The sequence below is a fragment of the Penaeus japonicus genome, unplaced genomic scaffold (assembly GCF_977035675.1).
Source record: "Penaeus japonicus unplaced genomic scaffold, GWHDUDI00000001_assembly GWHDUDI00000033, whole genome shotgun sequence".
Lineage (NCBI taxonomy): Eukaryota > Metazoa > Arthropoda > Malacostraca > Decapoda > Penaeidae > Penaeus > Penaeus japonicus.
Genome location: NW_028234435.1, coordinates 11,798,376 through 11,813,375, shown reverse-complemented (window position 1 = coordinate 11,813,375; position 15,000 = coordinate 11,798,376). Strand labels below are relative to the sequence as shown.

The 15,000-nt window shown below is 38.1% G+C and overlaps 1 protein-coding gene across 1 annotated transcript in view; it reads left to right on the top strand.

The window, feature by feature from the left end:
* LOC122259852 (sacsin) overlaps positions 1–13,513 on the top strand; it is a 48,686-nt gene extending 35,173 nt beyond the window's left edge. Inside the window, exons 9-11 of the mRNA XM_086530412.1 lie at positions 348–665; positions 798–11,434; positions 12,385–13,513. Of these exons, the coding sequence (XP_086386538.1) occupies positions 348–665; positions 798–11,434; positions 12,385–12,681 (11,252 nt within the window). The 3' untranslated portion in view covers positions 12,682–13,513. The remainder of the gene's footprint in view (positions 1–347; positions 666–797; positions 11,435–12,384) is intronic.
* The last annotated feature ends 1,487 nt before the right edge of the window (positions 13,514–15,000 follow it).

Here is a 15,000-nt window from a genome sequence, read left to right as displayed (position 1 = left end):
ACACACACGCCTACACACACACACACACACGCCTACACACACGCCTACACACACACACACACCTACACATGCACGCGCACACACACACACACGCCTACACATGCACACACACACACACACACACACACACACACACACACACACACACACACACACACACACACACACACACGCCTAAGCCCTGTTTCTTTTTTCTTTCTTTTTTCTTACTTTTTTTCTCTTCTGTAAAAAAAAAAAAAAAATTATATTTTTCAATTGCACATATAATGACATGCATTAATTAGAGTGATAAGATATGGTTGTTGGTTATTTAACATTGGAACATTCATTAAAATCTTTTGTTTCAGGCATCTGTCCCTTGACTGTCACGCCTAAATTTCTTAGAGAGAAGCTAAAGTACTCAAATCATATTAGTGGATGGCATTGGAATCTTAAAGTCATGCTTTTAGATTATATTTTGCTTGATATGGACTATGGTGACTTGGAAAATATTCCTCTACTACCATTAAACAATGGTGAATGGACTACAATTTCAAGATTTAGCCAGCCTATTTATATATGTACAAGAGAGGAAGCTGGTGCATTTTTGGGCATGGACAGTGAAATTGTTTGTGTGGATTTGCCAGGATCACTGACACAAACGCTGAAAAGTGTTGCTACTGCAGGTGAGTTAAATTATGATTTTTCCAGCAGATTATTTTAATTCCATTCTGTTTACCCCAACTATGAAGAATATCAGTAATTGCCTTTCAGCTGTAGAACAATAACAGTTATACTGTGTATTTTTCTCCACCCAGGTACAAATCAGCTATGTGTGTTCAATGCACAAGCACACTGCGTAGCATTGCTTCAGAAAAGTGTAACCTATGTAAAAAATGTTAAATTAGACACACATCGGGTAAAGTCTTGGTTACAGTTGGTTTGGACACTCCTTCAGAAGGTAAACCTAGAATATGTTAAGGATCTTGACCTCATCCCTTCCTCCAGCCACCTTGAATCTACAACACTCATACCCTTGTCATCAGCCATCATTAAACATGACCAATATTGCCATTTATCGCAAGAATGCATAAAAGTCCTAAGCCTTCTTAATGTACATGTTATCTCAGAACTCCCAAGCTTTGTTACCCATGTCCAGTTGTTCAGCTACTTCAAAAAGTCAGATGCTGAAGGGGTGACTCAGGTTCTCAACATGATAGCAAATAAGTATGATTTAGACAGCTTGAAAAGTTCTGTTAATGCAAAACTATCTGAGGCACATATTGATGCTCTGTGCCAAGTTCTGGATTTAAGCAGAATGCATCCAAATCTCAAAAGTTTGCTTAGAGGCCTTAGGCTCTTTAGAAGTAAAGATAATACCAACTATATCAATTATACAAGCATTGAGAGCTGTCAAAAAATTTTGCCTACAAACCACAATTTTCCTATGGCTCTTCCTGAGACTCTGATTGTGCCTGTTAATGACACTATGTGTCAGCTGGCGCAGGTACTAGGTGCTGTTCGTCTATCTCCAGAAGATCTATATTTGCTTGCCTTTGAATCGACCCACAGTAGTGATTACTTCAATAAGCTTATTGAGTATGCATTAAACAATGCATGGCTATTGAATGATTTAAGAGTGAAAAAAAAACTTCAAGAGAGTCGGTTTGTTCCCACAGAGGGACAGAGATATCTATTACCACGTGAAACTTATGATCCAGAAGACCCCGAAGCAGAAGCATTACTTGGGGAAGACCTTTACCCAGGACGAGCCTTTGAGAAACACCTCCCAGTTCTACGTGAGCTTGGATTAATGGCCATTCAGGGTATGCCTAGAGAAAACCTTATTGATATTGGAAGACAACTGCAAGGTGCACAATTAACAAAAGAAGACAAAATAAAGAAAGCCTCATCACTCTTCAGGGTTATTAATTCTAGACCGGACTGTAACCAGTTGTGCCAAGCATTAAAGGATACTCCTTGTATTTATGGTGTGTCTTTGAGACCAGAGAGGTATCCCAAAAATCTGCAGTGGAAAACTTGCTCAGATTTAATCATTCCTAAAGATGCTAAATGTGAGATATTCAAAGATATTTGTGGCTCAGTACTACCTTTGGTTTCTTGCAATCACATCCCTCATGTTGCAAAAGCCTTTGGCTGGAATCATAAACCAGATGTTGAAAAGGTAGTAAATCATTTGAAAAACATAATCCACTCATCACAAGAATTTGAATTTGAATACTTGGAGTTGATAAAGAACATTTATAGACATCTTGCAAAACATTTTACAAGCAACACTCTTGCTGCACTGAAGTCTTTACCCTCAGTATTTACAGAATATGGTTTCAAGAAACCTCAAGAAGTTTACACTTCAGCAAAGGAGGGAGATATAAAATTAGTACCATACCTGTATCCACTACTATTTGACTTGCGTGAACACTCTGACTTTTTCATAGAGCTTGGCTGCTTTCTGAGTCAGTCCACAGAATTATATCTATATTTACTGGGAGAGATCCGAAACAAACATGATTCAGGAGAAGAGGTAAACCCGGAAAATGACAGAAGGTTGGTGATCTCAGTCCTTACAAAATTTCAGGACAATGTTAAATCCATAGATCGTTCTCAGTTACTGCTTCCCATTGAAACAGAAGATGGAAGTTTAAAACTGATGGAGATTGGGAAGTGTTCATACTCAGATGAAGCATGTGAATGGTTAGACAGTGAGGAATTGTCAGTAAGTATTGTACACAGAGATATAGGAGCTTCGCTAGCGGAATGCTTGGGTGTAGAGTCATTAAAGAAACATATGCTGGCAGGTGAAGAAGCTTTCATGGAGTGGGGACAGTATGAGCCTCTCACCACTCGTATTCACAACCTCCTGCGTCAGTATCGAGATGGAGTGGCTATCTTTAAGGAGATGGTGCAGAATGCAGATGATGCTGGTGCCAGAACTGTGTCATTTATCTATGATGAGCGTATGAATGAAGATGCTCGTACTAGGCTGATAAATCCAAAATTGCAGGATTGTCAAGGCCCTGCTCTTTGGATCTATAATGACGCAAGTTTTACAGAACAAGATTTTGAAAATCTCCGAAAACTAGGTGGAGGAACAAAGGAACATCAGTCTACCAAAATAGGCAAGTTTGGTCTTGGATTCTCATCAGTGTATAATCTGACTGATGTTCCAAGTTTTGTGAGTGGATCCAGTTATGTCATATTTGACCCCCATCTCTCATATGTGGAAGGAAAAAATCAGACTCCTGGTGTTAGATTCAACTTTGCAAAGGAGAAAAATTCAGTCATGCTTAAAAAACTCAAGGGCCAATTTAAGCCATTCAAAGAAATATTTGGTTGCGATATTCAAGATACAGGCAGTTATGATGGCACACTGTTTCGTCTCCCATTAAGAACTCCACAGCAAGCAATAATGAGTGATATTTGTAAAGTAAGCTACCAAAGGGCAGAAATGATAGAGCTCTTGGAAAAGTTCAGTGATATTATAGGTGAAATCCTTCTATTCACTCAAAATGTCAGAGAAATCAAAGTATTTCACTTGAAAGAGAATGCATTGTCTCCTAAGGATAAAGTTTTATTAATGGAAAGTTCCAGGAAAGAAGAGGAAAAAACAAAGATAGAGCAAGATATGCTTGTTGATGTTTCATCAACAGAAAATATTATAAAGTGTGTAGGAAAATTATTTGAGGAAGACCACACTTGGAAGCAAGAAAAATTCCATCAAAACATTGTGGTCAACATAACAGTGGCACATACAGCAGAGGCAACAAAATTATGCAAGATACATCGTAATGTTAGTACTGTCACCTGGCTCACCTCTTGGCATACAGGTCATGGAGATTCTTGCAGATTAGCAGAACATCAGAAAGGGAAGGCCTTGCCCATTGGAGCAGTTGCAGCACCCCTGAAAAAAGTAGGACATTCTTGGGAACCTTTAGGGCTACTCAAACTTCCACGTGGTTTTTATAAGAAGAGTCACATGCACTGTTTCCTGCCACTACCAGTTTCAACATCTTTAATGGTTCAGGTTAATGGCTTTTTTGAAGTAGCTTCTGACAGGACATCCCTTAGTACAAGGACTGAAGATGACCGGGTTATCTCACAAGACTGGAATACTACTCTGATAAGGGATGCAGTGACAGCTGCCTATCATACCCTTCTGATTACTATTCGCTTGAAAGGGCTTAGCCAGAATTGTAAGTACTACTGCTTATGGCCACATAGTGAGGAAATGCATGATAACCTAGTCTCTGAGCTTTCACATTCTTTTTACAAATCAATTGTGGAAAATGACTTGATAATTTTTTGTGAACAGAATCATTGGTTACCATTTTCTGAATGTTTATTCCTTGAAGAAAAGTTCCACCAAATAGATTTGATTGGCAAATATGCTTTTGAATTTATGAGAAACCTACTCCAAGCATCACAGCTAAAGATTCTGGAATTACCAGACAAAATTTCTTGTGGCTTTACAGAAAATATTATTTCAAAGATCATTACTCCAGAACAGTTTTTTGAGTGCCACTTCATTCCTAATATGAGAAAGCAGTATGTAAAAGATGAAGAAAGGAAAGCCTTGACATTATATGCCTTAGATCATTATGAAGATATTGTCCAAAAACTAAGAAAGTTTTTTTACATTCCTACTACACCAAATGGAAATCTCAAATTGGCAAATGAGCTCATTCATCCAGAACAACAAATTGCTTTAATGTACGAAGTCTGTGATGAGAGATTCCCAGAGCAAGATTTCTTGAAAGGTGGTCATCGTCAAGATGCGCTTAAACACCTTGGGATGAAAGTATTGTGGATTACAATAGAAATGGTACGTGAGAGAGCACAGACTGTGAAGGAGTTATCATGCACAATGTGTGGAATTCAGAGGGCTTCTCAAATTCTACATTATTTAGGATCAAATGAAAAGAAAAATATACATGCTATTAGTAAAGCAATTAAGGACATAAGCTTTTTGCCAGTTATGCCTAGACCTCAGGACTGGATTGTTAGCTGGAGAGGTGACTCCTGCCCTTCTAAACTCTCAACAGCTTGTAAAAAACACGGGCAGGAGGAGTTGTCTGGCTGTGGTACGAGTTTTGCAACACCTGAATTAATGTGTTTTCCAGAAATTAAGGCATTATCAGGGAGCACACTTTTGATTCTTGGTAAATTAATTTCAAGCTTTCTACCCCAAAAAGAAATTGTTTGTCAAAGCTTGGGCATGATCACGAATGAGAGAGATTTTCCGAGTGAGATAGCCATCAGCCAGCTCAACATCTATAGAGAAGAATCTAAATATGATTGGTCAAAAATTAAAAAGCACTGCATTCAAATATACAAATACCTTGATAATTGCATTAAGCGTGAGAAATTAGATGTGGCCAATTTGCACAATGAAAAGATTTTGTGTACCAAGTTTGGTTTTATGGAGCCCAGTCGTTTTGCATTTTCAATGAATGAAAACTGTGCCCCAGATCTCTTTAGTGTAGAAACTGAGAATCTTAGCCAGTACAAATACCTGATGAAAAGTCTGTGTATTAAGCAGCATTTTCAGCCTAAAACAGTGTACCAAATCCTGCTTTCCAAAAAAGGAATCTACAAAATGACCCAAGTATCTGATGAAGAGGTGTTTCAAATATCCAGGCTCCTTCATCTTCTATTCAAGGAAATGGATTCTGACACTAGCTCAAAAGAAGAAATAGATTTTTCCCAACTTCATCTTCCAGACACCAATGGATGCCTGATACCTGTAGGGCAGCTTTGCATTGATGACAATGCAATGCTCAGCTCTGGTAAATTTAGATATTTGAATGAGAAATTCTCTCTCCCACAGATATATATAGAACGTCTGGGCCTGAAAACGAAATCTAGAAAACGACTGGAAGATTCTTGTAATCGCTTACCATTTGGTCAACATGAATTGCTTACAACCCGATTAAGGAACATCCTGAAGGAATACCCTTGTGATAGTGGAATCATGAAGGAACTGTTGCAAAATGCAGATGATGCTGGAGCTAGTGAAATCTCTTTTGTCAAGGATTTTCGCCATCATTCTGACAAAAAGATATTTGACAAAAGTCTTGCTCCTCTTCAGGGGCCTGCACTTTGTGTATACAATAATAAGTGTTTCCAAGAAAATGATATAAAAGGCATACAGAATCTTGGTGACAGCAGCAAAGAAAGGGATCCAGCAAGTACAGGACAGTATGGTATTGGTTTCAATGCAGTTTACCACCTCACAGATGCACCATCATTTCTCACACGTGGGCCAGATGTCCTGTATGGAGAAGATCAAAGAGAAACATTGTGTTTCTTTGACCCACATTGTCGGTATGATCCTATGGCAACAAAAGAGTGCCCAGGGGCTCAGTATGTACACCTAGAAGATTTAAGAAAGGATTATCCTGACTCTTTTTCAGGATACTTAGAAGGAATGATTCTAAAGGAAGAAGGTACAGTTTTTCGGCTTCCCTTGAGAACATGTCAAGATTCTCTGATATCTAATACTGTCATGACACCGTCTCAGCTAGAAGAGAAAATTGAGGAATTTAAAAAGGAAATGAAAAAGTGCCTCCTGTTCTTAAGAAGTGTTCGGAAAATTTCCATCAAGCACATCAATCCAAATGGAGAGTGTATTGAGGAGTATTGCGTAGAAGCACATATAAAAGATAAGGGAGAAAATAAGATCAGGAAGTTGAAAAATGATATTTTAAGGAGGAGACAGAGTGTTATAAACAGAGATGACTTGAATGAATATTTTCTTGAGATGATGAGAGTATCTTATGAGATGGTGGTAAAGGACAGTAACAAATTGTACAACCGTTGGTATATAACACAACAACTTGGTACTGAGAACAGTCAGTTGTTACCCTCTGAGGAAATACAGCAAGAATTTCTGCAGGGTTCCTTCAATCTCCTCCCACATGCGGGAGTTGCTATATTGCTAGAATCCAGTTCTAAGATAGACAGTGAACAGATAGCCACATCATGTTATTTGCCATTGCCTGCAAAGTCTGGTTTGCCATTTAGTGTTAATGGACATTTGATTCTAAACAGTTCTCGACGAGACCTATGGACAGGAAAGGACATAAAGGTCATGTGGAATGAATGGCTAATAAAGGAAGTCATGGTTCCAGCAGCTGTACAGACAGTTACTCTTTGTCAAGAGCAGATTTTCTCTGGTATTAGAGAAGTAGTGTCATATGGTGAATACAAAAAGAAAACTTCTAAATTCTATTGTATTATACCAGACTCAGAAATGATGAATGGTATATGGAAGGAATTCCCACATTGGTTTTATGAATATGTAAGTGAACATCAAATTCCAATATTTGATGTGTTCACTCCACATACAGATATATCTGATTCATATAACGGTATGTATGGGACCGTTGCCAAATGTTTAAATTTCTTTAATTTTCATAGCAATTCGGCAGAAATAAACAACAGAGAGAGAAATCTTGAAGGGACACTAACCTGGCATTCTCTCACAAAAGATGGGGACCAGTTTCCTCTTTATTTCTTGGATGATAAGTCTTTGGACCAAAATTCTCTAAATTGTCTCAAGAGACTTGGAATGAAAGTAGGCACAAGGACTATGGAAAAAATGTTAAAGAAGGCAAATGTCAAGTATTCAAAAGTGACTCCTGTTACTGTCCTTGAGTTCTTTTTATCTTGGACGAGTGATTACCCTGATAGATGTATGGTGAGCATAGATCAGCCCATTGCAAGTACTCCAATTTTATCGGATGAAAATGCATGTAAAATTTTCAAATATCTGTGTCAGTCAAAAGAGTTTACAGGTAATTTGAATGACTTTCCCTTGCTTCTAACTGGAGACAGTGATTTGCAAGTTTTCAGTGAAACCAATCCAGTTTTTATGTCAGATTATATTGATTTGATGCCACATTCAAGACATGAATTTCTACATGAAAAAATGGCATCAGTAATTCGTTCATCCACTTTTGACAATAATGCACTGGCAGTCCTTCAACCATTCTCAATTTCGGATCTTGCTTCTAGAATAGAAACAGTCTTGCTCTATTCATTAAAGAACAACAGTGTAACAGAGCCATTTAAAGAAAATGGGCTGGTATCTAAAGAATGGCTAAAAAGATTTTGGAAATTTGTAGAAAAAGACATTAAACAAAACTTCATTTTGGGTAAAGATAGAATTGACTGGGTGGAAGGAAAAAGAAATCTGTTGGCATTGCTAGAAGATTGGGCATTGTATCCCATTATTAAGAATAATACTGAACATGTTATCCCAATCAAAGAGGCTTACTGCGTGTTACAGATAGAGAAGTACCATGAATATTTTCATAATTTACCCATTCCCCACCCACATGATGAATTCCAGATCCCAGTTGAACTTGGGCTTGCAGCAACTTTTGATAATCCAGAAGCAGTGTTGAAATCACTCTACTATCACAGAAATATAATTGGTGTAAATGTTGCATCAAGAAGTGTAATTGATTACAATAGCATCTTAGAATATTTTGGCAATTATATATGTAAGGGACACGATCTCTGCCGTGATCAACTACGGTCTTTACCTTTATATGAAAACATCAATGGTAAATATGAAAGTGTGAAAGATAAGAAAATCATTGTCCCTAAGACCACAAATATTAAATCTATGAATTTCAAACATTTCATCGAAGGAAATGACATAGCCTTATTGAAGACTACAACATCCAAGGCAATGAAAGAATTATACATCTATCTGGATTCGTCATGTATAATGGAAGACCTGGAACTCTATAGCCAATATGTCTTGCCTAATCTGAAAGCTATGGATTCAGATGAGAGGATGGGACATATCAGATTTCTTAGAGATCAATTGCAGACAATGAGATATAAAGATGAATCATCATGGACGAAAGATGAGAGGAATGTTATTTACCAACTAAGAGTTACTCCCTTCATCCTACTGGGGGGTTCACTTCAGAGGGCAGATCATTTTTATGACCCTTTAAATGCAGTTTTTAATGTGATGGGTTACTGCAATCTGCCTGAGGAATGGGCCTTATTGGAATGGCAGTGGTTTCTAAGATTGGCAGGAATGAAACATGAAATACCTGGCAAATTGTTTTTACAATATTCAAGATCTTTGTCAGTAACAGATCCTCATGTTGAAGCCAAGTCAAAAACACTAATAGAACATTTATTTTCCCATGAAAAAGAACTTGAAAAAGTGTTATGTGAAATTAGTGATGTTGAATTTATTGTTCCATTTAAAGATCAGAGTTGTGAGTATATTTCATGTCATTATAAAACAAGTTCTGGCTTAACATCATTCTCAAAATCTTACCCCGAAGAGTTAGCAAGTCTGGTATGGACTTCAGCTTGTCTCTTGCCATATTATGCTCTACCATATGAGGAGAGTTTAAAGAAACACCTAAACATTTCACGTTCTCCTTCAGAAAATATAGTTTTCAAACATATAACAAACATTTGCACTGAAATAAAGGAGAAACTCAAGTCTGGAAAGAGAGTTTATGAAGTCATGACCCATGTCTATAGATATCTTGAAAAAGCAAGCGACACATTGCTTGTCAGAATTGTAGATCATAAAATTCCTATTATTCACATTCCAGACCAAAAAACTTGTGTGACTACTAACAGAGTGATATTGTCTTTAGAAGATGATTTACCCCCATATCTTTATAAGGCACCAACACAGTATGGACCATATTTTCTTCTTTTTGAAAAATTGGGTGTACAGGCCAAGGCAACTGGTGATACATATGCAAAAACACTGAACATGATAGGTATGGAGAGCCAAAATAGTGTTTTGACTCCAGAAGAATTCAGATGTGTCAAAACAGCATTATTTGGTATGTTGAAGTGCAGATGGACTTTAAAAAAGCTTAATGTTTGTGAACTGTATCTGCCTACTAAAGATGGAATGCTTGAAATATCTTCTTGCATGTATGTTGCAGACAATCAAGAATTCGAAAAAGCATTGAGGTCAACCTTAGATAAACCACTGTTTATGGGTTTTGAGACCCTTAAGATAACAGTAACAGATGCAGAATTTGTGCAACTTTTACCAGAGAGGTTACAACCCATTTTTCTTTCCTCAGTAGTAGAAGAAGAATTTCAAGAAAATGGGGTAGATTTGGTCAACAGCCCAATTGTGGAAAAGGCAATTGCCAACATAGCCTCTCCACAGTTCAAGTCAGCCATCCTAAGAATATTTAATCATACCAGTTCGGATAAGCTTGGTGAGGAGAAAGAAAAAGAAATACTAGATAAGCTGGAACACATTTATTTAAGAACTATTTCAGAAATATCAATAATTCAAAAATTTCAAGGACAAATGGTGGGATCAAAGACTTACAAATATGGATATCATATTAAAGATACCTTGAAAGATGGAATAAGCAATATCACATTATACTTGTGTAAACCTGTACAAGAAAAATACTTGATTGTGGGTCTATCTTTTGCATTTAGGAAACTCTTCAGATATACACAGCATATAGATGAATACATGATGTTGATATTTATGCATCTTCAGGAACCATGTGAAATCCATTCGCACTTGGACAGGCATGGGATTAAGGCTTTTGCTAATTGCTCTGTTGAAAATTCTGTTCCCATGTTTGAAACGGATATTGGATCTTATCTTGACGTGGATTTCATACATTTACTTGACAATGAACTGTGTTGTTTTCATGAGGGAGAACTTGTATGCTTGAAGAAGTATATCTATGGGGAATTGCTAGACCCAGAAGAAGAGGATATTTTCATCATCGTACAAGTAAAAAGACGAGTCACAAGTTTTGACAATCCAATACATGATGAGTATGAAGTAGGCACTGGTTCTGAATCTGAACCTCTCATTACTGTGAAAGCTCACCAGCTTTACAAGTTCATAAGAAAAGCAAATACTTGTAGAGATATCGTCCCTACGGAATCCAAACCAGAGGAAGATGATGAGGATGCTATCATGAAAAGTATTAGGATGCAGATGAAGGAAATCTGGAAAGTCGAAGATCTAAGCAACAGGAGACACCTGTTGCGTCGACTTATGCTCAGATGGCATCCAGATAAAAATCCTGAAAGGCCAGAGCTAGCAACAAGAGTCATGCAGTACATCCAGTCTCTTTTGAGCCGCTTGGAGCGTGGTGAAACAATATCAGATGACGATGATTACAATTCGTTCCCGAAGAGTCAGCCCAGTTCATTCTATGAGGATATCTTCCGCTCTCCTCCACGATACTACAGAGAGCCTAAGAGTCAGAGCAGTGGTACATCATATACTTTCAGCAGTTCTAGAGGCTGTTCATCCTCTGCTCGTAGAAACCAAGAGAGAATGAGGATGCCAGACAAACCAGAGGCGCGAAAGTGGTTGAAACAAGCGGAACACGATTTAGATGAGGCAGTAAAGCGAAAGGATGGATCTGATTGCTGGATCACCTATATGTGTCATCAGGTAAGGTATTTAAACACTTGGAGAGTTCATGATTATGATTTGCAAAGTTCCTTTATTTTCTCAAAACATTTAAAACTAGGACTTTTAACAAACATTAAAATATGTGTAATATATTAATAATTCTGAAAGTGACATACGCAATAAGAACAATATTACAATGCACACATACGCATTAATAGTTTTTAGACTAATACTAATGTTTTAGTTATTTGTTGATGATTTTACTGTTCAAATTGCTATTGGTATCATCACCCCCCCCCCTACCACGACTACTACCACCACCTTCTTCCTCTTCTTTTTTTCCTCCTCCCCTCCTCCCCTCCTCTCCTCCTCCCCTCCTCCCTCCTCCCCTCCTCCCTCTTCCCTCTTCCCTCTTCCTCCATCCTATTTCTCTATCCTCCTTCTCCCTCCCCTGTCCTCCTCCTCAGTCCTCTTTCTCCCTCCTCTGTCCTCCTCCTCCCCCCCTCTCCACCTCCTCCCCCCCTACCCCTTCTCTTCCTCTTCCCCCTCTCCCTCCTCCTCTTCCTCCCCCTTCCCTTCCCTTCCCTACCCTACCCTACCCTACCCTACCCTTCCCCTCCCCCCTCCCCCTCTCCTTCCCCTTCCCCTCTCCTTCCCCTTCCCCTTACCCTCTCCTTACCCTTCCCCTTACCCTTACCCTCTCCTTACCCTTCCCCACTCTTCCCCTCTCCTTACCCTTCCCCACCCTTCCCCTCTCCTTACCCTTCCTTACCCTCCCCTTCCTCTTCCTCTTCCCTACCCTTCCCCTACCCTACCCTTACCCTTACCCTTACCCTTACCCTCCCCTTCCCCTCCCCTTCCCCTTCCCCTTCCCTTCCCTCTTGCTTCTTGTACTTCTGTTCATACTTCTGTTCCTTTTATTGTTCCCCAAAGACGCCTGTTCCTAGTCCTGTTCATGATGTGATTGCTAAGTTTGCATTTATTTACAGGCAGCCGAGAAAGGCCTGAAGGCAGCGCTATACATGGAGGACCGAGACACCGCTCAGAGCTATCAAAGTGGCTCACAGTGTCATTCGCTCATTGCTGTGGCACTGCATCTGTCTTGCAGTGATACCGTGAGCTTAGCAAGAGATATGGAGTGTCATGTTGGTCATCACACCAACATGAGATACCCAACGAGCTCTAGTGTTCCATGTGAACGTTATACCAAGCATGATTCTGATTTCATGCTGGAAAAAGCGGCTATGCTTATGAAGATATTGAAGCCTAGGTTCTCCTCCCTGTAGGCTCGTATTATTTTTTTTTTTTTTTCTTGGAGATATATAAGTACCTATTATGATTGTAGAAGATTAATTTGCATTTACTCTATGCATTATAAGTTTTATCATGATTTGCATTTGCTTTATGCATTATAAGTTTTGTTATCAACATGCAATTTAAGAAAATTGCCCTGCATATGTTACATCACTTGCAATATAGTTTTACTAATTCTAATGTAAGATATTACTATTGAAATATTTCAAAGGCTGATTATTTTCCTACAATTGTTTTTTACATGTTAGGTTAGATTTTATACCCTAATAAACAAAGATGACTATGGCAGGTTTAAGATTCATATATGCTTTTCTAATTGTTCAATATCACTTTTCAAGGATATCTTGTATGGTTTATTTCCTTAGGGTCTCATGTTACCTCAATGTGTGTGCCCTAAATAACAATCAGTAACGTTTTTTATAACTGATTGTACACATTTTACACCACTTAATTATATACGTTTTGTTAACGAGTAGTACTCAAAATATTTCAAATACTGATTGTTTGATATGACAATTGTTTTCATTATATGTCGATTTATGCATCTGAAAGACAATGAAGTTTGTTTATTTAACATAAGGTTGAAATGACTTTATATTTACCGTAAGATTTAAGTAATTTAAGATAACTGTGATATTTGTAGCATTGACATTATTATACATGGTATACTGGTTGAAATATATTATTTAGTTCTACTTTTATTAATGTTGAAGGCTTTCAAAAGATAATTGTATATTGTGTTATTAGTTTTTTATATACTTGATTTTGTATTCAAGGAATAACAATAAACCTTGTTCACCTAAATATTGTTTTTTTAATATCTAGTTTAAATAATTAATATATTATAGAAAATATCTCCCTCTCTCTCTTTCTCTCTCTCTCTCTCTTTCTCTCTCTCTTTCTCTTTCTATTTCTCTTTCTCTCTCTCTCTCTCTCTCTCGGAACTAATAACCCACCACAAATAAGGTAGTGATGCCAGACACAGGGTTTGAACATTACAGGTTTATTCCATAACGCAGATAGTCTGACGTTATAGTACACGATAGACATATTCACTACAGCACAATAATCACAGTAATAAACACTATCACAACACGTATAAACAAGAGGAGAAATCAGGCGTCAGCGGTAGCGTAGTCGATTCCTGGTCTGTATGTTCCAGACATTCTGCTTATATGGAAGGGGTTCGCATCCGCTGTCCCCAACGGTGGTTATGCGGGAAGGTAGTCTGGAATGTAAGGAGCGTGACAGTCGAGGGTATTAAGTTAAGCTCATTTTGAGGGTCTAGGCACTTGGGAAGGCAACTATGTGCCAATTACCAATCAGTCAAAGTTGACCTGGCCTGACCCGGCGATTGCCTCGCTAGTTAAAAGTGCGAAAATTCATATATTTGTATGTGGATCTATTGCTGTAATTAATATCTTATATAAGCATAATATATAATTCTTACAACGCTCGGTCACCTACTGAACATGTCGTCCTCGACTTGCTAAGATATATTGCATCAAAATATATGGCATGTGTGGGCAAAGAGTGCAAAAACAAGGAATAAGAGAAATATTATATGCATTTACTATATCTCTCTTTCACCGTAAATGTGAAGATTAAACACCCTGAGTGATCGAACATCCTGATTGTGCAACGAAATCCATGCGGTTGCAAAAGTGTGCTGGTCCTCAAGATGGCGGCGTCGGGACATCAGGGTTGACAATGCTGGATTCTCAAGCCGTTCTGATGGAATCATCTTCAACTTGCAGACCTGGAATGAAGTCACAGAGTAGTGCCCGATGCATACATAACAATTGCATTGAAGATTGGCAGTGCCAAAATAGTAGGGTGGGAGGTACAGGGTATAAGATATTGCATGTATATAGATATATCAAAATACTATTTAGAGATAACTGAAGTAATGATGATTGACTTAACTTGCTTGTTTATCTCTCCGTCACGTCGACAGATGGTGTGGCGTGTAGTTTAACCGACACATTCGCAGGAAATATGTAGATTGCGGCGCAGAATGGGTCAAGTAAGTAATAAGATGGCAACCAATCTCAGCATTTCTGTTATAGAGTACTAAGGGAAACATGGATTCCAGTGCAACAATTGTAACAATAGAATACGTTGCTAGAATAAACTCGATAAAGAAAATTATTGAACATATGCAGGGAAGATGGAAACATATTGCAATACAATGTCAAGATAATTCAAATCACGTGACCTTGACTGTAGTAGTTCTGAAAAATGAGTAAGTATACTACATATACAGAGTAGATATGGGTATACCAAGTTCG